At 35.1% G+C, this 24771-nt stretch overlaps 4 protein-coding genes, 1 long non-coding RNA gene and 1 pseudogene across 5 annotated transcripts; 4 read left to right on the top strand and 2 right to left on the bottom strand.

Annotated features, from left to right (window-relative positions):
* The first annotated feature begins 2722 nt into the window (after positions 1–2722).
* Positions 2723–3433, top strand: LOC140978716 (uncharacterized). The gene is made up of 2 exons (XR_012175602.1): positions 2723–2927; positions 3118–3433. It is a non-coding gene; the product is annotated as an uncharacterized lncRNA (long non-coding RNA).
* An 837-nt stretch (positions 3434–4270) lies between these two features.
* On the bottom strand, positions 4271–7998 carry LOC140978702 (proteasome subunit beta type-4-like). The gene is made up of 7 exons (XM_073443907.1): positions 7852–7998; positions 7697–7761; positions 7118–7194; positions 5635–5764; positions 5352–5511; positions 5053–5238; positions 4271–4597 (listed from the first exon to the last, which is right to left on the bottom strand). The coding sequence occupies exons 1-7, from the start codon at positions 7861–7863 to the stop codon at positions 4484–4486; spliced, it is 744 nt and encodes a 247-aa protein (XP_073300008.1). The 5' UTR covers positions 7864–7998; the 3' UTR covers positions 4271–4483.
* Positions 7999–13305: 5307 nt separating this feature from the next.
* LOC140978684 (chaperone protein dnaJ 8, chloroplastic-like) lies at positions 13306–14882 on the top strand. Its single transcript, XM_073443885.1, has 3 exons — positions 13306–13741; positions 14097–14165; positions 14496–14882. Exons 1-3 carry the CDS (start codon positions 13517–13519, stop codon positions 14652–14654), a joined length of 453 nt encoding a protein of 150 aa, XP_073299986.1. The 5' UTR covers positions 13306–13516; the 3' UTR covers positions 14655–14882.
* Positions 14883–15541: 659 nt separating this feature from the next.
* LOC140979189 (pentatricopeptide repeat-containing protein At2g03380, mitochondrial-like) lies at positions 15542–16636 on the top strand (annotated as a pseudogene).
* A 3939-nt stretch (positions 16637–20575) lies between these two features.
* Positions 20576–21453, top strand: LOC140979351 (early nodulin-like protein 17). The gene is made up of 2 exons (XM_073444708.1): positions 20576–20860; positions 20952–21453. Exons 1-2 carry the CDS (start codon positions 20689–20691, stop codon positions 21293–21295), a joined length of 516 nt encoding a protein of 171 aa, XP_073300809.1. The 5' UTR covers positions 20576–20688; the 3' UTR covers positions 21296–21453.
* A 549-nt stretch (positions 21454–22002) lies between these two features.
* On the bottom strand, positions 22003–24403 carry LOC140978332 (putative receptor-like protein kinase At1g80870). Its single transcript, XM_073443274.1, has one exon. It carries the CDS (start codon positions 24324–24326, stop codon positions 22149–22151), a length of 2178 nt encoding a protein of 725 aa, XP_073299375.1. The 5' UTR covers positions 24327–24403; the 3' UTR covers positions 22003–22148.
* Positions 24404–24771: the final 368 nt, after the last annotated feature.

Genomic DNA, 24771 nt, shown 5'->3' with positions numbered 1-24771 from the left:
CAACTCTTAGAACAATTTGTTTGTAAAACAAATAAACTTTTCTTCCCAAAATATTTATATCTATAATACCCTCATTTTGATGGGGAAAATATATATTAAAGCACAAACTCAAACACAGTACATGATTAGATAAAATTATAATTAGAATTTATACAAAGATTAACTTGATTTATTAATTGAATTAATTCAAATTGTACAAATAAATGAATGGATTAAAGCCCTGTTTGGTAAGTTTGATAAAACCCAGATTGTTTACCAATACTTTGTTTGATTTGTTTTCTAGCCTTAGGACTGTATATAGGGAGAGGACTATTTTCATTATATATGTGAGTCAATGTGATGGATTCACTGTTGATCTTAGTGTCGACTCTCCAAATCAATGATATTTTCTACAAGGAATATTAATGTGAGTTATCCTGCCTGGATGCCTGTTATATTTTTACCCGAGTTGCGATTCTTGCTACTTGATGTTGTTTTAGATTCATGAAAGTTAGTGCTTTAATTGTTGGTTTGACAGAAACGAATGAAAACTAATTTGTAATGAAAAAGTACTTGACTACTGAATATAATAAGGCTTTGCTTCATGGGTTATTTGTTTCCTGATTCTTTCAAGCAGCAGAAAGCGGGAATATATATGTGGATATGCACGGCCTGCTTCGCAATACAGTCCGCTTGATGAACCGAGTACATGGGATCGAGCCTGAGAAAAAAAGCCCATCACTTTTGGAGTTGATCCAATTTAACACGGCTTGTTAGGGAAGCAGTTCGAAAAACTTGTTCAATATGATCCGCACTTAAACTCTCTCAGTCAGCAAGAAGAAATTACATTGGATTCACCATATTTTGAACCCAAACTCTCTATATTAGATGATCAAGCTAAAAACGATAATGAAGTTGACTTGAATAATCAGGGGAGCCCTTCATTTTTCAGAATACAGGATTCTACTTCACCATCAGGAGCTCGATCTTCCTTTTCAAAGAATGATCAAGATACTCTCAGGGGGAATTTAGGGTCTTACATTCGTGATATTCCCTCACCGTGCTCAGGTAACATTGCAATTTAGAATTCATGTTTACATCAATCTTCCTCTTGAGATTAGATATTTGGTAAGATACTCGTACAATGACATGTTATATATATATAGTGAAAATATAAAACTGAGCTTCACTGAACGATACGGCACAATCTTTAAGTTGTATTTTTCCCTCTCCAAATTGTTTCATTTTTGGAAAGGAGGTGGAGGAAGGAAAAGGTTATTGGTATCTATTTTATCCTGTTTTGGAACTGGAGCATCCTTTCATGTCTAACCGACTTTTATTGCCTTCTCACTCAGCTAGGGATGGTCAGATAGTGGTAAATATTGACATTGGCTGCGTCAAGCAACTGTTGGCACTCGACAATTGGGACCAGATTATGGTACCGGGGCCCCGTTCCTCCATGTCAATGAGTGATTTAGTTAGCCATTTAGAAAGCCGGATATCGGAGCAAGAAACATCAGACAATCCCGATCTCTCGAACGATAAATGGCAAAGCCTGCAAGTTTCAGATGGCATCGGCTGATGTTTGTTCAGTGCAGCCAAAGTTTGCTAGACTTGTTCTAGGGTCATTTGACACAACTTCATTTCATTAAATCTGGTTCAGTCCCAATTACTTGGAGTGTTGAGCTGCTTGGCCTTGATGTTTCATGTTGAAAATCTGGTCGTGTATTTTGATCAGACAACCTTGAAACCAAAATATCCAACCACGGGAGAATGAAAGGTGCATCTCATTCTAATAGTGAGCATTTATTAATATATATGGAGTTTATTAATATTTCAGTGGATCTACACATATTGATAAATGTTCACTTTTGTAACACAAACTTTGGTAGCGTCTTCACGGCAGCAAATAAGAAACGTTTTGTAGACTTGAGAACACGAGGATGATTCTGGGAAAGGAGTCACAAAAACACTATTATATANGCGATATAACAGTAAAATCTCGCTATATAATAGTTGTAAATATCGCTATAACGATATATTGGTTGTGCATTAGCATTATTCTATATATGATAATGGACATTGATTTTTTTTTTTCTCTTTTTTAAGTTTTATACGCGATATTTTAATAAAATGGTATTGTCGCTCGAAATTTACGTGTATTATTACATTACGTATACAACTTTTTAACTAATAATTTAAATCATCTTTTATTAAAATTATTGATTTGTCATGGAATATTTGAAAAGATATATTTGACCTTTTGGAGTCGAGTCAAGCAACTTAATTAATGGTGAGTAATGGTAGAATAATAGGTATGTATATATTAAGACCATAAGGTTCAACTTTAATTTCTAAACAAACTAATTATAATTTCATCGATGTGGTAGTTTTCACAGGAAATTAATTCGATTGAACGGTGTAATTTTTTATTTTATTTACTTTTTTCCTCATTTTTTTAAAATATATATTACATATATATTATATTATATATACCAGATCGGTAAAATTATACTTGGTTTGTTTAACATCCAGAAATTAAAGTTGAACCTTTATGGTCTTACATGTAACCTTCCCCCTATCATGCTATATTTGAAAATGGCATGGATGAAGACCGATTATATTTATATCTACCAAATTCGTATATAAAAAATGTGTTGTATAGCTACTTAAAAGTCTTAATTAGGGATTATTTAATTATATGACCAATATATATTTTGCGTTTAAAAAATAATGAAAAAATAGCAACGTTCAATTCATGCCATTGTTCAATTAATTATTTCCTCAGAAAACGAGCACAACCATTAAATTAAAATCTATATAATTGAGCCCAGCGATCTTGCATATTACGCATGCACACACCATGGAGGGCTTGAAGAAGATTGTACTAATAATTTTAATATTTCTCGTTTATTCAAGAGTTGAAGGGAGATCGATTATCTTTCCAGGTATGCATGCAATCGAAAATATAAGGTTTTTTTGCCTTGTCTGAAAGTAATTTCTCCAACCCCCCACAACTATTCTATATATTATTACTTTATTCTGTTATTATTTTTGTTTTGTAAGCTATATGATTGTTTATATCTGAAATCCAATGACAATATATTGTATTGTTTACATATGAAATAAATAATGCAGATTATGTCTTGATGGCCAATAGTTTCAATATGGTAAGGGAGCCAACTCCGCCGCCGCCGCCGCCAGTATTAAGCATACCGCCGACCCCGTAAACAGAGTGTTATCTATCAATCTATACACACACACGTGTGTGTGTCTAGTTCAATAAATTTAAGGATTTCAAATCCTTTGACTTTAATCTTGAGTTTGTTTTTAACCCTGCAGGATGAGGCATTGCAAGTATAGGATTATATATTCAAATGAAATGATTCGATCATTGGAGCATTTGATTCAAGTAACGATACTTAAACATTCCAGTAAATAATAGTTTGAAATATCTTGTTTTTGTTGAAAACATAAGAGCTAATCGGGGGATTTAAATCTATGTTTTTTAAATTATACAAAATTGAACAGATTTATATTTGCAAATAGGAGGTACAAATCATTGAATCTTTTTCCTCAAAATTCGACCTAAAACTTTCAGATAAAAATTATATCTTGATTAATGGGATATAAATCGATCGAGAGATTGTCTCAAAATAAAAATATACTCTAGATATGACATAGACTCAATGAACAAAACATTGAAACGCCGGACTACAGTCGAGCAAATTGAAGAAAATATGCACAAAGAATAATAACAAAAAAACCAGTCAGATTAAATAAACTCCAACATTTCAGTGGCAAAATGAATATTTAAAACCACCCAAATTATACTGATGAGAATAAAATTTGCTTTGTACTCTTCGATAATTTGTTAAACTTGTTTATTTTTACAACATATATACTCTGGTCGTACCCAAATCTCACCGGTTGATGATATGAAAAATAATTTATTTCTGCCAACTCACAGAAACTGTCATAAATGGATGAAAATATGTCTGAAGCGTCGTCTCATTTAATGTTACAAGTCCAATGGTATGCATATCGTGAACTTGAAGTTCATAGGATGTAAAATAGAATCAATGGCTTCCATAATCCATGAAAGAGCACCATTTCTAAACTAAAATAGAGTAAAATCTAGTTCACTTTTTTTCACACACACACCATGTAAAATGACAAGGAACTCGCTACTGCACTATACATTATGAGAAATAAAGAGGTTGGTTGAAAAGGGCAACATGGTTGAAAAAATTGGAAAACAAAAAAACTCGCCTGAGTTTATGAAGTATGATTTAAGGGACAGGAATGAATGATTCTTTGATTGAAACATTGCACAACATAGATGCGAAATTCGGGTAGCTGATACGAATTAGTTGCAGACCAAGGGTTGCAACTAAAACAAACATACAAAATTACATATTTAAAATGTATCCAGCCAAATTCGAACCAAATAAACCTGAAAAACATTTAGCAAATGCAAAACACTGTTTACAACTTGATCCTCCTACCATGATCCCTCGGCACCAATAGTTGGATTCTGGAAAGCAGAGAAATTCCAATAAGTCTTCAACGAGTATGGCGGAAAAGTTGCAACTCCTTCCTCTGTTATCTTTGATATCTGTGGAGTAATATTAATTGTCACTGAAAAAGTATGATAGCTAATCCCCAACAACCAAAAAACTGTAAGCCATGCATTCCACTCCAGCACTAGTTAACGTGGGGATAGATTCAGCTATTTGGAAATAGATGATCATACATACAGTAAATAAAAGGACGTCAGGTGTGCTCAAAATAATCCCCGACTCTTTCAGTTCTAATGAAATTTGCTCAAGGACCTCCAGTCCACACATAAATATCATGCAAGATCCACATATGATTGCATAAGTTCGACAAACCATCTACAAAATTCTGATAAATTAGATAATCTTAAAACTAGTCCTTGGTGCTTCATTTCAAGCAACGAGTAGTGGGCCCCAGAAAGAGCAAAAATAAAGGAACGTCAAGAGAGTATCAAAATATCTTATATAACCAAATAAGTAGTTTCAGGTATATTTCACGCCCGATAAATCGAACCTGAATCTTGTTAACAGCTGATCGGTCACGATACAGTAGCACACGCATGCATTTCTCCAGTAACTTCACACCCTCTTCAAAAGTCAAATTCTCATGCCATTCATCACGTAAAAGAGGGCGTGCTAGGTGATTACCGAATCCAGTCGCGACATGGTTGTCCTCATAATGTACACCTATCATACTAACCTGAATGCATTCAAAAAATAATGAACCTGTGTGCTCGACATGACAAAATATGTACGGAAATTTGGAGGGGGGAAAAAGTAATAAAAATATCAAAAAGGGAAAAGAAAAACAACCGTTCCAAGGTACTTCTGCCCATTTTTAACCCCACCAAGCACAAGTGAATTCCACAATGGACTGAACTTATTACGGCGATTGTACATTACTCTTGTTAGATAATTATGCACCTCTTTTGGGCCCAAGGAGTTCCCATCATCCCACATGTTATCATACAAGCTACATCCGTAGAGCAAGCAAAAGAAAGAGTCAAAAATGTACCGCAACACACGAATAATTGTCTTAGAAAAAATAAGCCATGTGAAAATTAAATTACCACTATTAAATATCATACACACTTACATAAGCTCGTCAAGATAGCGCATTATCTCCTGAAAATCGCTGATCTCACCACTAGCTCCTATAATAGAATGTTTCCCAACCGGCTTCAATCGCTCCACACCTTTGTACCGAAGCGTAGATCCGTAGGAACCTATTAATGAACGTGTTAGGAGACTAGAGTGACCAAAGCACAGTAGAAATGTATATGAGGCATCAATACGTCAAAAAATTCATACATTCAACCATAGTTATTTAAGGCGCAAGACACACTAAAACGCTAGGGTACTTTGGAGCCTGGGCGCAAGGCGAAGCACACGCTTTATTGAAGTAATGCGCATTTGACATAAATTTTAAAATTCAGCATATATAAAATTATTTATACTATAATATCAAATAAATTAAATATAATTCACAAAAATAACAAACAATATAAATAAAAATTCATTAATAGATAATATGGCGTAAATCATACACATAAAAAACTTCTGGAATGGAAAGAAACAGGAACTTCTGGAATTGAAAGAAATTGGAAGCAGTAAGCTGTAAAAACATTTGGAAAAAGAAAATAAGGGCAACCTATTTGAATCGCTAGAAATTGAGAACCAAAATTGCAGTTTTGCCCTTTTGGGCGCTGCACGCAGAATCGCAGATAGAAGTCGAGGGAGCTGAAAAGTTGCTGCTCATCGTTAAAAATTACATGAATGCAGGGCTTTTTTTATCATTAAATAGCTATGGGCTTTGGTAATTGAGCTTCAAATTTGGTTGGGCTTGAACTAAATTTTATTTATGTACAAGATTTGCAGACCACTTCATGAGGCGCTAGCTTTTGCGCCTCACCCAGGCCTTGCGCTTGGGCATAGGCGCACGCTTGTTTCAAGGGATGCGCTTGGGTAATTACCAAGGTGCAATGGGGGCACCTGTCGCCTAGGCGCATCCAGGCGCTCGTTTTAACAACTATGCGTTCAACAAACTTGTGAAGCTAATTCAAGATCAAGAGGCGATGTCTCCATGAAAGCAGTACATGGTAAACACGACATTTGGGACTACTACTAGTAGTAAGAAATCCATTCGTGACAAATGGCAACCGTCTGAGATCAAGATTTTCAGAAACAGGTGAAAAATTGCGACAATATTAGTGTTCAGAGCAAATATGCAACAGGAGTTCAATGTGCCAGACATAAAATGAAGATGTCAGAATTAATCAAAGAAGAATAGGACTAGGTTAACGTGTCAAGAATACGTCTACAAAAAAATTACTTGATTGAAAGCTTGAGCAATTGCTCATGTTGACATCCAAGATTTAAACCTTAGATATCCATCTTTCAAGTATTAGAACTCTAGTATTTACTGTAACAGGATGGAATTTTAGCCTGGAAATCTGTACAAAAAAAGGCAGACCTTGGTAAAATTGGCACCAAGCTTGACCTATCAATTCATTAATTACTCGACACATATGTCTCGATGTTAATAGAGCATAAAGAAAGAGGCAGATTCAGGATCCAACCTCCCATATCAGCGGCCAAAAGAATACCATCTTTGTACTTGAGACCAACCACTGAGGTCCCCGTCACATATGGATACCTATGCCAAAAAACACAACACAGACGCATATCTGTGAAAACCAATCATCTTAATTAATCGTTTATAATAAAATTAGAAAACAACTAAAATCTGGGCTAACTTCGAGAATATCTAATTCCGCAACAAAAAGTTCAGAAACTCTATACTCTGGAAGCTGAGAGCTAGGACTCAGTTCGCTTTTCAAATACCTTATCTCGTTATCATTGCATCATTCATAAAATATTAAAGACAACAAAAACAGAAAATTTTCAAAATATATAGCTCGAATTCAAAAACCAAACTACTAAACGAAAAAACTGCAGATAATAAGAAATTTAATGAACTTCCAGAAATTCTTACACACTACACACTGGGAAAACTAAGTTCAAAACGATAAAAGCCCGACCAAAGAGCACCTTACACACTGGCAACCAACACCCCTGGGTTCTTAACCATGGATCAAAATTAAAGTATCACATGCTCATAAGTAGATTCGATGCATTAAAAGATGCAGAAATCATACAGAGTTCTCTGAGAATCACTTTCCGAGCCGAGCAAACAGTTCATTGCTGGATTTGAATCCACCAACTGAAAGCATTAAACCCCAAAAAAATATATAAATACGAGATCGCACAAACCGAATTTAACTCAATGCTACGTAATACAAGATGAACTTACATGGGTTGCCATGATTTGCGCTGCGATCTTGACGCTACGAACGGAATGCAGTAGAAAAAATATTGAATTCTAGCTTAGGTTTGTTTATCACGATCGATCCTTGATCACTTGAAAATCGGGTTTCCAAGAAAACATTATTGGGCCTCTTTCGGATTTAGAGCAATTGAAGGCTTTTGGACTCGGCCCATTTTATTTTTACCCAAAATCACATCTTAACAGGGCTGAGATAAACTGATAGAAGGTATACAGGGCTCGAGCCCATAAAAATTGAGCCCGATATGTTACATTAGTGTTAGAAGTATCGATATCAACTAAATACGGATTAATAATGTCATTATTATTAACAGTTGAATAGTCTATATATATTATATATATGGTTATCTTATTATATAGTTTTATACTTTGTATCTAATTTAACTATGTATACACAAATATCCTCAATCAATTAAAATATATACAAATATAAATAATAAAATTAATCGAAACGCTATTAAAATAATAAAAATTGTTTAGCTAAATTTTAATTGAATGATGTTTATGTAATTTCTATTTTTTTTTACTTACTCTTACGAGTATTTATTTAAACAATTCATTGTTATACACTATTTTTTTTTTATCTCGATACTTCAAATTTTTAGAATTTTTTACCAATAGAATGTTATTGAATTTTAAATTTTATCTTGTTCATATTATAAGGATTATAACATAATTTTTTTTTAAAAAAAAAAATCAATGAAGAACACCTACATTTTCACACACGAATTTTTATGAGATTGTCTTACTTGTCAAGAGACAGATATCCAAATCTCAAATAGGAGATCTGTCTCACAAAATTGACTCGTGAGTTGTCTAACGAAAGTTTTTGTGTTAATTTATATAATTATCTTTATAGAACATATACGCTTGTGTGTTTTTTAACACAAGATTCAAAAAATAATGGAAACATTTTTGAGTTTATAAACAAAATTATTATTTTACCCTTGAGTTGAGGTTGAATAAGAGGTTTTGATAAATAATGTAAATGGTAGATTTAAAATCCATTATTATTTTTATCATTATATCTACGTAATCGTCTTAAATTCGAAACATTGATGTAAAATAAATTACAAATATAAATAAATATACTGCTTAATTAACGTGTAAGATTTACCAATAGATGTTAAAGTTATTAAATTCTTTGTGACTTTGTACCCATTCACCTCGAAGTTTGTAGGCTCTAGCTATGTATGAACCGTGCATTTAGTGCCTACTCGGCTGAATTTCCAGTTCTCGTTAACGCGGACATTTATTTTATTTACTCGGTTTCATTAAAGATTATTGAATTTGAACTTCTAGATAATTCAACAGCTTGAAAATTTGAATGTACAAAAAAAATGTAAAAAATTAATTGAAAATTTAAATGAAGATATATTGCAGTGTTTTTTAATCACGTAGATCTAAAACCAACTGTGTGTGTATATGTATATATATATTGGATGGTCAAAACGATCAGGCATATAATATGGTAGGTATTTTAAATATCACACAAATTTTTGTGGAACAGTCTCACAAGTTAATTTTATGAAACGAATCTAATATTTTTGGGTCGTCTCATAAAAAATTATTTTTTATGTTAAAAATATTATTTATTATTGTAAATATGGATAGAGTTGACTTATCTCACGAATAAAGATACGTGAAATCGATATAGATGCTAAATATATACCACCCATTTAAGTTCGATAAGTTTTGTACACGCAATTAAGAAAATAAATAAATTGATCAGGCTATACAAGTCAACACGCTAATCTAAAATCTAAATGTAAAGAAATAAAATCCTGAATTTGATAATTAATAAGTCGAGCTCTATTGACCATCCATCCGGCTATGTGTGTCTATAATTTATATTATCTATTAAATTAAACATTGATTTGTGGAAATGGATTGAAATCCAGGAATTTTGATTAGAGTTTAGTGTTAATAATGAAACAATGCATCAAATATTAAATTAACATTTTATTTATTTACATATTAACTACATAAAGTATAATTCATTTAAAATGATGTTATTATTAAATGAATTTGAAATTAATCATAATTAAGATGTAACACTATATAAACATGCAATGAATGAATTTGAAATTCAAGATCTTGGTCTTTTAAAACAACAAAAATATATTTTGATATATTTGAAATCCATCAATCTGAATGTTATTATGTTAGAGAAGTCTACGATTTTTATTCTCCATAAATTTCTCTCTTCAATATCATCTATGTCTTACTAATTTTCCAGTCAATCAATCAAATATTATAAATTGTCTAATGCTTAACATAGTTATAAATATTTCGATATTTATATTTTTTTCTTTCATTCAAATTAAATTAATTATATTTGATTAAAAAAATTTATATTAAAAAATAAAGTTATATACATAAATATATGTTCACCCAACGTATGTCTTGAAGGCTAGTAGTTAAAATATTTTGTAAACTTTCATGTCTATGTTTTATATCGATATATTTTTAAAACAAAAATTTGTGTGAAACAGTCTCACGGGTCGTATTTTGTTAAACATATATCTTATTTGGGTCATCCATGAAAAAATATTACTTTTTTATGCTAAGAGTATTACTTTTTATTGTGAATATCGGTAGGGTTGACCCATCTCATAGATAAAAATTCGTGAAACCGTCTCACAAGAGACCTACTCTATATTTAAAATAGCCGTTTTCAAAATATTGATTTTTTTTTTACGGGAAATGACAAGATGGATTATTAAAGAAAAGTACGCGATAAGAGTTTTTATGGGTTGATTTAGTCATAAAATTTGTTACGTGTACGATATTTTACTTTTTTTTAAATTTGAAATATAATTATTATAATTGAGTTTTAAATTTGGGACTTGTACAAGTGAGACTACTACAAATAATCTAATATTGTATTGTTATCTTTTTTTTATATAAAAAATATAGATTTCAATATTTCATATTATATGTCATTATCTCGTCATTATTAAAACGTGGGATATTTTAACACGGAAAAAAAAACAAACAAAACGTATCTTTTAATATGCGGGAGGAGGCTATTGAATTGAACCAGTGAATAAATTTTAAAAACGCTCAAATAAATATTTTAAATAAGGGCTACGAGACAAATTTTTTTAAATTGGTTGCATTATAATTGTAATCTAAACATATTAAAAAAACAAATTTAAAAAAAAAAAACAAAAAAAATTGCTCGGATGATTTTTTGTTTGAAGCATATTTTGTAACTATCTTGATCTGTTTTCTGAGTTCTAAAATAAAATAAATTGCATAAATTGTCTTTGAATTCATGAGAAAAGACACATTCATTTAAAATATAATTTATTTTAAGATCGAATGTTCCTTATTCATGGTTTTAATATACGTTTAACGTGACTTGATTTTATCTTAATTTCTTTGCTCAAACAAAATATATTCTGCTTTATGTATGTATGTGTGTGTGTGTGTATATATATATATATTAATATCGATATTTTAATTTCTAATTTGGTCCCTTTTTTTTTTAACTTTTAAACAATTAGACCACGTGCTAAACATGTGCATCAAGTGTAGACAAAAAAAAGTAGATAAATCCATATATTAAGAATTTTAACCATGAAATAAATTTACCGTTCATAGTTTGAATTCAAACGAATAACCAAAAACAATTCCATTTTCTTTATAAAGTTTAAATCTACAGCTATTATTATTTTTTTGTGCGCGTCAGATAAACCTCATAACTAATATAATAGTTTGTGAGTCATGTTAATCAAATAAACCACACTGAGCAAACTATGTATGACAAGCTCGTACGAGAAAATATTGATAAAAAGAATTGGACTCACAACCATTTGTTAAACGTTTAATTTCTCCATCAGCTCACAAACACCCCTTGAGATAACAACGATTCCATATTGTCAATGATGTAGTGCACTTCAAAGATACAACCTAATTATAATAACTCTATATTATTATATCTCCTAATCTGAAAAACCAAACAAATCATTATAAAACATCACCACTTTTGAAGATTATAAAAACATTATGCCACTTAAATATATAATGATTTCAATTGATTTCCTTGAAAAAAATATATAATAAACGTGGTATAAAATATTAAGAAGATAACATGATGATCATAAGTTCAAGTCATAAGAAAAAAACTAAAGTACAAATACGCTATGACCGCATTGATATTTACATTGGAAACAAATTAAACCAAGAGAAGGTAGGCAGGCAGTCATCTTATATAATTAGTCCACGAACCCGAATACCTGACTCATTAAAAAGAGTGGGTATTATGTGAGACCGTCTCATGGATCTTAATCTGTGAGACGGGTCAACCCTACCAATATTCAAAATAAAAAGTAATACTTTTAGCATAAAAAGTAATATTTTTTCATGGATGACCCAAATAAGATATCCGTCTCACATATATGACCCGTGAGACCGTCTCACACAAGTTTTTGTCCATTAAAAATAGGTCTCTTGTGAGATGGTCTCACGAATCTTTATCTGTGAGACAAATTAATCCTAACGATATTCATAATAAAAAGTAATATTTTTTCATTGATGACTCAAATAAGATATTCGACCCACGAAATTAATCCGTGAGATCGTCTTATACTAGTTTTTGCGAAAAAATGAAAGGATCACCCACGTTAAAACTATAAATAACGTCGATAAAAGAACAAAAGCAATTATATATAGAAACGCGACAAGTGTTTCCCGTGCCTAATGTACGGTTGGACGTTCCACAAGAACGCACCCAACCAGTTCTGCTAGCTCTTCGTTTTTGTGCTCAACAACATTTAACAATTAGAATTCTCTACCCAAAATCAATCGCATATTTCATGGAATATGCGAGTTCAAGGGGCCAGCTATTTGTTTAGCTTTATGCTTGTTTAAAATAAAATAAAATAACTGTATATATAAAATGTAAAGTTTACGCAGTCATTCTCAATTTTCTCTATTTTTTTTTATATCAGTAGTTGTACTATTTTAGTTTTGTTTTATGTGTTAAATATATTTTCGATAATATAATAATAAAATAATGAAAGTCGATGAAACATCGCTCTTCCATACAATCTGAATATCAATATAAAATTACGAAACAAATATCATATTATTAGATATTTATCNAAATTAATATAAATAAATATTGTTTCCTTTAAAAACGGATAAGATCGTTAACGCCGAGCTCTTATCCTGTTTACACGACAACATTACCTGAAGACACGTGGCCCCAATCCTATACGGATACATGCTCATAAATAAAATTTTGAATTTACCTTTTTCTGTCTATTTATTTAAATAAAAAATCCTAATTTGATTGGCGAAAACAAAATGTAACCGAATGAGATATTATGCAACCCATGGAAGTTTGGATAAGGACGCTTTTTCATCCCCACACTTGTGTATATATATATATCTTCCCCCACCAACCCCATCTCCATCTTCTCGTATAAACAACAGAACGCTTCTGTTCAATTCAACTTTTGTTCCTTCTTTCCTTTTCAATTATTACGGACACACACCGTTCTTTTTTCCCCTTGATCGACGTGATATACATCATTGAACCAACTCCCTGTTCAAAACTCGTTTTCAGGATCTTCAAATTGTTGCTTATTTCTTGGCTTGAGAATTCCTATAAAAAGATTTAATGGCCGCTGCTGTGTGTTGTACTTCTACATCTAATTCGTGGGGTCAATTGAAAGACTCTAATTCATCGCTGAGAAATTTGAGGAATAATAATAGCAAGAAAAAAGTCAGGGTGTCGTGTGTTTCTTCCTCGCATGCTGTCAGTGATCCGTACGAGACGCTGAGAATCGACCCTGGTGCTTCTGAATCTGAGGTGAAGAAGGCATTTAGACGCCTCGCTCTTCAGGTGATTCGTTTGATCTTTGACTCCACATTACGTAAAATATCTTTTAAATCCAACTTCTTATTGAAGATTTGGTCTTTGGGGAAGATATGAAGATGTTGATGCATTTTCGTGTTTCGAATAGAAATCAATATTTGATGGGATGAAATTGGTGAATTAGAAATAGAGATATTTTTGTCTTTTTAAACCATTCAAAGCCAGACAAGAGTTTATTCTGTTTTTTTTTTAAATAAATTTTGAATTGAATGTCGTGAGTTCAAAAAATTCAAATGAACTGAAATCTTGTACCGATTTTTTAGGTCTCTATTGTCTGCAACAAATTAAAATTCTGATCACTGGTTGTGTTGTATGATTGCAGTATCATCCTGATGTATGCCGAGGAAACAACTGCGGAGTCCAGTTTCACCACATCAGTGAGGCTTATAATGTAAGTATTTTAACTCCATAGTTAAAACAATAGAATTCAATAACGCCCTTTTCTTTTGTTAGATTTAGCTCACTTTTTCTTTTGTTACTATATTTTAAAATAATTACAAATATTAAAATTAGTACAAATGCTATAATAATTTTAAAGTTTGTGACGTAACATGAGTGGACCCTCTTGTACAAATAATTGATTTCGATGTATTTGCTAGTGATGTGATGTGTTTTCAATATACAACAAAAGATGTTATTACAACGAAATAATAATTGAAAAAATAGACATAAGAATCGGAAAAACAAATTTATGCCGCCTGACAATGTTTGTGATGAACAGGTTGTGATGAGAAATTTGAGAGAACCAGAGGTGGAGACGTACGATTCGGAGGTGGACGAGGGGATGGTAGATCAAGAATGGGATCTTTGGGAAGAATGGATGGGATGGGAAGGAGCCGGGATTCGGGACTATTCATCCCACATCAATCCTTATATCTGATCGGACAATGAACAATTTATGTCTACTCAATGTTTAATGTGCGTAAATGTTCTGCCTGTAAAAATCCTACAGCCCACATCTTTGCAGTATTCTGAGCAAGAGAAGATGACTGTATAGAAATAATGTTCATATTTATTTTCTTTGTATATGCACATATTTTGGTTCTTCGAGGACTTAGGTACGTGGTGTTCTCAACTTTGATCTAATGAATTTATGATGATTATTTTACCATTTTGTCGTAAACTTTTTAAAAAGAAAAACATATAGCATAAAGGCGATGGATCCATCTATGAGACTCTTGTCTGCAGATTCATTTTAATAGATTATATAATTTTCATCAAATGAAGATTATCACCGCATTAGAGGGATAAAAGCAACTCTCGTGAATGTGACATTAATTAATTAATTTGAACAAATAGTGGAAGAGGGCTTCTCTGGTGTTGTGGGCTATCATTTTGAATGTTCCATTTTGGAACAGATCATGCTCAATTTTTTTTTTTAAAATTAAAAATTTAGCTGGGTTTTGCTCCCAAAATACAGACAAGATCCTCATGGCGGCAGATTTTAGCAATCAAAACAAATCCAAATAACGAACATGAAATTGTTCTCATCAGTACACATAAACACCCCTCGTCTCGCGCTATCAAAATCACACACTCATTTCACAACCTTTGCTCATGAATCGACCCATAAGCTCGAAGTTCATCCACCTCTGTCCTCTTATCGAATCATTCTCAAAAAATCCATTCTTTTGTCTGTTAAATCTCCTGCAGAAGCTTAACTTCTCTCCGAAAAATCCATGCTCTTTTAATTGTCAGCGGAGAAGCGGATGACCCTTTACTAGAAGTAGCTCGGTCTTTACGGTTTGTTTGAGCAGGTTATGAACGCCCGCCATTTGTTCCACCATCGATCTTGTTGCATGGACGGCAATGATAGTAGGTTATGCTCACGAAGCATTGGTGTTCACAAACAAGAAATGGCTGCACATTTCTCCCAGTTCAGACACATGGGCTAGCGTTCTTTCAGCTTGCGCACAGTCGGGCAATTTTAAATTGGGTTCATCAGTTCATGGTCTAGGCATTAAGATTGGGATGGATGATGCTAATGTGATGAATGCTCTAGCGGACATGTATGCAAAGTGTCGTAGGATGCAAGAAGCCGTTTATCTATTTGACTCTATGGTAGACAAGGATGTCATTTCTTGGAACTCGATTATTGGCGGACATTCTAAAAATAACTATGGTTACGAAGCTCTGAGATTATTTAATAGAATGAGATCCACTTATCCTTCAGCCTGATCCCGTGACCATGGTGGCTGTCCTCTCTGCTTGTGCTTCTTTAGGAGATATTTGATTTGGTTCTGCACTTCATGCGTACTCCATCAAACAAGGGTTTTTGGCATCTAGTAGTGTTTATGTTGGCACCGCTCTTCTTGAGTTGTATGCCAAATCCGGTGAGGCAAAGTTAGCACAAATTGTTTTTGACGAGATGACAAATAAGAACACAGTGACATGGGGTGCGATGATTGTGGGTTATGGAAAACAGGGGGACTTGAATAAGTGTTGAACTTTTCGGTGATATGACGAAGCATTTGGAGCCAACCGGAGTAATTTTTACCACAATGTTATCTGCTTGGAGCCACTCGGGGATGATTAGAGAGGGGTGGAGATGTTTTGACTCAATGTGTCGGGTATACAATTTTAGTCCCTCGATGGAACACTATGTATCCATGGTTGACCTATTAGCTCGTTCTGGAAGGCTTGAGGAAGCCTTGGAATTCATCGAGACGATGCCAGTTCAGCCTGATAGTACCACTGTTTTCGGGGCCTTCCTTCATGGATGCAGTGTTCACTCCAGATTCGACCTGGGAGATGTGGCTGTAAAGAATATGCTAAAAAATGAATCCTCATGGTGCACCCCATTACGTGCTTTTGTCTAACTAATTATATGCTTCTAAAGGAAGATGGAGCGAGGCTAGTTAACTTCGAAGTTCCAATCCGAGCTCTCTAAGTGAAGATCCGACCTCCCAGCCACCGCTTAAAGGTTTGCTCCGAGCTCTCTAAGCGAGGATCTGACCTCCCCGTTACCATCACCGATTTTAGCAACATCAAATTGGCGCCGTCTGTGGGAAATACTGAGCAAAGACGTAGACATATGAGAATGCAAAAAGAAATTGGGTGGAAGAGCTCCCAAGCGTGCTATGGTCGTACATGACCATTCCGAAGCAGGGGAACATAAAGCAGTGCTTCCGGCTAAGATTGGCGAAGAGACCTCTAGAGTAATATGCTATGATGAGCAAAACAATGAGAGGCGAGCAGCAAACTTAGATTTCTTAGAAGAAAAGAGGGAGGCCGTGGCCATAAGAATGGAATATAGATCGATCCTACAATAAGAAGGTCATTCAGATAAGCTTTCAGGTTAGAGACCTAGTTTGGAAGAAAATTCAAGATGTTGATGTTGGAAAGCTAGATCCAAGATGGGAAGGACCGTTCAAGGTGGTAGAGAAGCTCAGCTCGGGTGCCTATTACTTAGAAGATCTGGCAGGGAAGAGATTGAAGAGGCCATTGAATGCTTATCACCTCCGCAAATATTATGCTTAGATATTATTATACCTTTAATTTCTTTTATTCTGTCAGTTACTTTTGTAGTAAGAATCTAAGGTTTTAATGTTATATGCATTTATATTAATAAAATTACACTTTTTTATTAAATATTATTGAAGGAAAGGGTTTTCACACAATCTCAGTTCAGGAGCCTCATAGCTCACCTCATCTTGGTCACGCCAAGTTTAGAAGGGTTTTCACCATGTCTCAGTTCAGGAACCTCAGAGTTCACCTCATCTTGGTCATGCCAAGTGTGGGGCTCTTAGCTCCTAATCGTTATTACAATGCAATTTGATTAGGGTTAATTAATCACAGCGGAAAACGGGTTTAAAATTTCTTTACAATGAGCCCAAAATATGCTATTTGAATACTAAAAATAGTATTTCATCTCACAACATAAAACATGCCCACACATAATCAAAACAACTCATACAACAACAAATCATATCCTCGGGACATACCCCGGTATATAGATACATATACATATATACTGGGAAACAACCACTAAACCTCAAATCAGACTATGACTCCCTCCAGAAGCACCCTCTCCGGTCTCTTGATATCCTNTCCACATAATGCCAAACATAGCATCGTGTTCACAAACCCCAGAATCAAATCAAATCATATCAGGGTATCCAAGTATCATAGCTCAACGTGCATGTCATGTATGCCAAATCAACTCAACACACAAGGCATATAGACATGTAATCTCAATCCAATCAATCAAACATATATCATATAATACAGATACCTGTCGTATGTTACCCGGTCGCAACATACCTCAATTCTTCGTTTCCAATTGATGTAGTTTGAAGATTTCGGTATAATAATCTATCTACAGCAATAACATATTCATTTCAATCAATAACATCATTCAAAATCAACAATATAAGTTTCAAATATCTTTTGAAACTTTGAAATTTCATATCAAATTGAAATCATAACATAATTCAATTCCGACTTCGAATACGAGTTTCTTGTCGGTTATTCTATCGCATATATTGAAATCAACTTCAAATACATGCTATTCCAGCACTTTAATATTTAGAGTTGCTGAAACCAAAAGAATCTTACCTCAAAAGGAAGCTCTCAACGCGAGGATTCCGGATATATAATTTGTTTCGCGTTTGGACAACGTTTCGAGGTGCTTTCGTACAAAAGAAATCGATTTCTCACTTTCTTCCTCGAAGCTTCAGCAAAGGAAATGAAGAAATATGTCCAAAACTCATCCTTATCGTTTTTATAACGTGTGCTACAGAGATATTCGCGCATATGCGCGACCGAACTCGCGCATATGCGCGGGTAGTTCTGCCCGCGCACGCAGTTCTGCGCGGATGCTCGTCTTGTTCTGTCCAAAACGCTATTTTAGGTTCCAAATTTGCAAAAGTGGGCAACATGAAAGTTGTAGCTCTATGTCTTGGATTTCATTTGCCACCAACCTCACTCTTTTTGGATATCGTATGCGAGAGTTATGCTCATTCTCCCATTATGTGTCTTTGCAGGAACTGCAACGCACATGATACACTTCGGGGTGATTTTGCCCATATGTTCAAATGGATTTAGACAAAACTCAAAACATGAAAGTTTTATTACTATGTCTTAGCTTTCCAATGAAATTGACCTCATGTCATTTGGACCAATACTCAGGTAATTATGCTAAAAACCGTAACATGTGTCATTTTTCTGTTGCGGTTCAGCACACGTTTCAAACACAAATCAATTTCTAATACAATCTTTCATCCTCACCATCTCTTTTTTTCACTCTCATTGTCATGATATACATCATATACATAATCACATGACAATTTCATGCATTATCGATAATCAACATAAGATTTACGATAATACGATACACGGTCCTTACACCAAGTTTACAAGGGTTTTCACCCTAACGCAGTTCAAGAGCCTCAGAGCTCACCTCATCTTGGTGACGCCAAATTTACACGTGATACCCCGGAACAGAGAGGGGTCCAGCCCACTCTCGGTAGCCCAAAAAGAGAGAGTCCACAAGGGTATTCGGAAAGCCTCGGAAGGTCATCTTTGTGACAGAGCCCATCGAGAGGTCATCTCATTCACATGAAGACGGTGGGAGGTCATCCGGGAGGTGATCGACCTCACATGCCGACCTCCCATAGGGTGCTTTCACGGCGATTGGGAATGCTTTGGCCGACCTCCCGTGTAGTGTGATCGCGCCGAGTTGACATGTTTTGGCCGACCTCCCTAGCCGAGCTCCCCAGGGACTAAGATGATAGGCGGACTCATGACTATGATAACTCTTGCCTATACGCCAACAAATAGCCAACAAAAATATAAGCGAAATCTAGAAGATATAACCAAATCTTTCACAGAATCTAACCAAATCTTGCAAGATTCTGAAGATCTAAATCTACCAAAATCAGGACTCTATGATTCTCCTATAAATACCAGGTTTCGTTCATTATTTATTCATTCATATATTCACATTCTCTCAGCACACACACTACTATCTCACTTTTCTATTCTCTGACTTGAGCGTCGGAGGGGCTACGCCGGAACAACCTTCCGGCCCCCTTCTAACGTACTTGTTCGAGTTGCCAGATTTCGAAGGTCCAATCCGAGCTCTCTAAGTGAAGATCCGACCTCCCAGCCACCGCTTAAAGGTTTGATCCGAGCTCTCTAAGCGAGGATCTGACCTCCCCGTTACCATCACCGATTTTAGCAACATCAAAGTTCAATGAAGAAAAGGGGTTTGAGGAAGCCACCTGGATCTAGTCAGGTGGGCTTGCATATCAATGATATACATTCTCAAAAGATGGCTTCATTTGGTTAAAAGTGTGGCTCACAACCCATTATGCAAGTATTGGACGTAAAGATTGTTACACCTAGTCATGCCACGCAAGTTCTCCGCAACTAAAATGCTCAAGTTGACCGTAGCGAGGAGATCTTTTTGAGGGTCATGGCGCTGATATGAATGCAAAGTACCATGCGGAAAAGCCGATCCTTCTGAGTATATCGAGTTTTTAAGAGGACGGAATCTTGTTCTTTGAATCGATTCCAGATATTGTTGTGAATTTTGCCATTGCTCCAAAGAGAAAAGGGTAGAGATGATTGAGGTGTGGCTTTCGACACGCGTGAGCGTGCTGTCTGACATTCGCAATTTCAAATCTGATATCGTCCACTTGCATTATCTGATTGCGATCCAGATCACTTTTCCATTTTGATTTATTACGTCAATTATTCTTAATTACATACACACCAAGCTATACATGGACTACTGAATACAAAAACATTTTTACCCAATCTAAAAAGGGAAATAAATGTTTATTATATACGACGCATGAAGTAGAAATTTGAAATCATAAAATAACTTTTTTGTAGCCGTTGAAACAACGGTTAATCTGAACAAATCAAATCCCTTTAGCTATCCATTGGCCACACCCACAAATTTAGTAATGGCCACCTCATCTTCCCTTATCCTCCAACTCTCCGTCGCTTTGCTCTGCCTCCTCCTCCACTCCGCCGCAGCGACGGACCACATTGTCGGTGCCAATAAGGGATGGAACCCCGGCGTGAACTATACTCTTTGGGCCAACAACCATACGTTCTACGTGGGCGACCTCATTTGTAAACTACTTTTATTTCTCTCTCATTAATGACTTTGATTTATCTGAAGAATTTTTAACTGATTTCTATACAAATTTTTTTCCCTGGGTAGCATTTAGGTACCAGAAAACACAGTACAATGTGTTTGAAGTGAACCAGACAGGGTACGATAACTGCACCGTCGAAAGCGCGACGGGGAATTGGAGCAGCGGGAAGGACTTCATCCCTCTCAACGAGGCGAAGAGGTACTATTTCATTTGTGGGACTGGGGGATGCTTCAGCGGCATGAAGGTCACTGTGCTCGTCCACGCGCTTCCGCCGCCGCCGACAGCTGCCTTGGCTGGGGGCCCTAAGGGTTCTTCTGCTCCGGCGACGGCGCTTGTTGGTGGATGGGACTTGATTGGAGCTGTTTTGAGTGGCTTGTTCACGACATGGTTTGGATTTGGGCTGTTCTAGCGGTGCTCCGGCGGTGGCCGTGGCGGTGATTGAGTGCTTGTTTTTAAATATTCTTTTTCCTTTAGTTTTCTAGTTTCTGTTTTTCAATTTTATAACTGTTTCATTTGCTCATTCATTGTTTTACTTTGAGAACAAGAAGCACGTATTTTGCTTTTTTACTGTGGTGGAAGTATATTATACTAATAAATATTTTTTATAATATATTATTTTGATAAAAAAATTTTAGATATGTCAAAAAATTCTGTTTATAAAAAATTTTGGCAAAATTTTAGATGAGAGATATTACATTGTGGGAGAGCATGTTATTTTTTGGGTGGCTGCACATTGGTACAATTAATGAAATGCAATAATTAGATTAAAAATTATATTATTTAAATTAAATTATAGGACAAGATGGATGTCAGCTAGTCATACAAACACAATTACAAAATTTAGTGAAAATATGATAAATAAGAAAATTCTAACCAAATTTTGAAAATTCCTAACCATCTTTGAAGTTTTGGGGATACTTCAAATTTATCTAAATTAAAGCAGAAAAAATGGAAGTTGTATTGCTATCTGAAATCTAGATTGAGATTTTAACATCGGCCAATGTTATAACAGTTACTTTAACTAATGATAATACTTAAAATAATTACACATCAAATAATCAAAATAAGATTATTACTATTATAAAAAAAATCATTTCAATGAGTTTTAAACTAAAAGAACAAAGACAAAAAAAAAAAGGACAATTACAAAGCAGTAGCTGTACATGCAAGCACATAAAATATGTACAAGACCGCTAGTTTATATGAAACTACACCATATATTTAACTCACATCAGTACATTTTTGTGCTACACTTTCAATAGCTAATATTCTTGATTTCCCTTTTGTTTCTTCCTTGATATGCTAAAACACTTAGGAGGAGGAGAGAACGCAAAGGGGAGCGATGAGAGTTCCATCTCGCCTTTCAATATCTTGACAACGTCCCCGATATCCGGTCTCAACTCGGGCATTTTCTGCAAACAAGCAACTGCCAAGTTGATGCACAACCTTGCTTGATTCTCGTCATATTCATCTCTCATTCTTTCGTCCACGAGCTCTAGCACGTTCCCACTGTGAGCTAAATGCCTGCACCAACTTATTAGGTTTCCTTTCTCGAGCTTCATAGGCGATGAGAGCACATGCAAAGGTCTTCTACCAGATATGATAACAAGGATCAGGACACCTAAGCTGTAAATATCTGCCTTTTCCATCAAGTATCCACACCCGCCATACTCTGGTGCCGCATAGCACAATGTACCTCTCATGCTCGTTGTGCTGCTTAGCTCCCGACTAAAAAGGTCTCCGCTCCACATATCACTCCCAACAGAAGGGGGATTCGTCCTTCTCCAACCCTTTCTGAAGATAAACTCCTTATTCGATTCATTGGTATTGTTGTTTTCTTGATGAAACTTTCTGTTTCTGAATCGTAAGCGTTTTGCCAAACCGAAATGAGGTACTTTGAACGTTTTCTTGAATAGATCAAGCTTCTTTGATTTTTCACTTTTCTTCCTGGGTTCATCCAAGTGCTCTTCTCTCCACCATTCGTGCAACTTTCGATGCTTCTTGATGTGCACTTTCCACCTTTTCGACTCGTCCCTGTCAACGACACCATTAATAGACTTGAGCCTGTGCTCTCGGACCTTAGTCTCTTTCACTTCCTCACATGTATCCAACTTTGTAGAGGTATCCAAGTTGGTTTTCTCTGTGGTACCACCCTTTTCTTCATCCCAACCGGTATTAGTCGAGGGACATATTTGGCTCCCTATCCACTCCATCACGTAATCTTTACTACACAATTCGCCATCCCCATCCTGCCTCCACCACCAATCCTTCCCCCATGGTTTGGCACCCTCGTTAATGCAATTATTATCATCATCAACCAAAGCAACATTCAAATTCAACTCCTTACCATGATCATTACTACTCAATTCATCATCATAAGGCACAAACATATTCCAATCATCCCCATCATTTTCCAAAGTCGACAACCCCCTCCCCTTCAAATTTTCACACTTACCATCAATCCCATTACCAAGATTACAGTTAAAATTTAAAGAGTTAATGGCCAATCCTAATCCCATCACATTATGATAAACTTTACAACTATTTTTGGAAGAAGTAGATGCTTGTAAGGCTAAAGCAAAATTTACCTCATCGTTTTCATGGCTTTCCACTGGTGTACCAATGGCTCCACCTACTCCACTGGCATTCGAGTTAACCGAAAGTTCTTGACTCTTCCACAATTCTTGGCTTCTCCCCAAGTCTTGGATAAACAAATCAACACCAAATTTACCCTCAAGCTTCAGTCTCGACAGCCCGAAATCCGAAATCTTGGCTCTAAACTCTGAATCAAGCAGCACATTGCTTGGCTTCACATCTCCATGGATCACTGCAGGCTCACACTCAAGATGCAAGAAAGCCAATGCCCTTGCAACATCAAGAATTACTGCAAACCTTCTAGCCCAATTCAAGCTCAAACAATTAAAACCCCCATTTTTAGACTCAGAAAACAAACATTCTTGTAAACTTCTATTTGGCATATACTCATAAACCAGAAGCCTCTTACCCTTGTCTGCACAAAACCCCGATAAAGAAACAACAAGAGGACAGGACTTCAGCCCACCAAGAATCTTCAACTCATTTTGAAATTCCTGTTCACACTGGAATGAACTTGAATCGAGAAGTTTGACAGCTACCAATTTCCCATCTTTTAGAATACCTCTGAAAACGGTACCAGAGCCCCCTTTACCTATTGAGTTGGAGTCACTGAAGTTGTGGGTTGCGTTCTTGAGCTCTTTGTAGCCGAATCTTCGTAGCTTGTGTGACGGTGAGGGGGAATCCAACGGGCTAGTGCGTGATTTGCGTAACAAAGAGTGCCAAAGATAATAAAGAAAATACAGAATGGAAAAGAAAACAATGAGAGAACAGGAGACCGTAATTGCAAGTAAAATAATGCTTGATTTTGGGCTTGAATTTGGTCGGAATGGCTGTCTAGAAGCCATATTTCTTTTCAGGTAGAATGTCGTGGAACGTTCTTGATGCTTGTTTTCCTTGATTTACTCGTATATATATATCATGCAATTGCAATGGATGAGTAGTTGAGTACCAACAAAGCATATATGATATACAGTAGTTCATACGAGTCATTCACAATCACAGGGATAAGACCAGGCAAAGTTGAGATAATATTTCAGTATTCAATTTTCAAAATTTAAAGAAAATAAGTGAAGGGAAGGAAATAACTTGTTCATGCATACGTTAGCTAAAAGCATTATTATTGTGAAAAGGGTATATATTACTTCAATTATTATTATAATTCCACGCATTATAAAACAAGTATTTTGGTTAGCATTTCCTATTAATTTAAGGTAAAAAATGGTCTTCATCAGGTCAATATAAATAATTTGGGGAGAGAATTTGAAGGTGCATAGAGATAATGCTATTATT

The sequence above is a fragment of the Primulina huaijiensis genome, chromosome 6 (assembly GCF_012295235.1).
Source record: "Primulina huaijiensis isolate GDHJ02 chromosome 6, ASM1229523v2, whole genome shotgun sequence".
Classification (NCBI taxonomy): Eukaryota; Viridiplantae; Streptophyta; class Magnoliopsida; order Lamiales; family Gesneriaceae; genus Primulina; species Primulina huaijiensis.
Note: the sequence above shows the minus strand (reverse complement) of the source record. Positions and strands in the feature narration are given on the sequence as shown.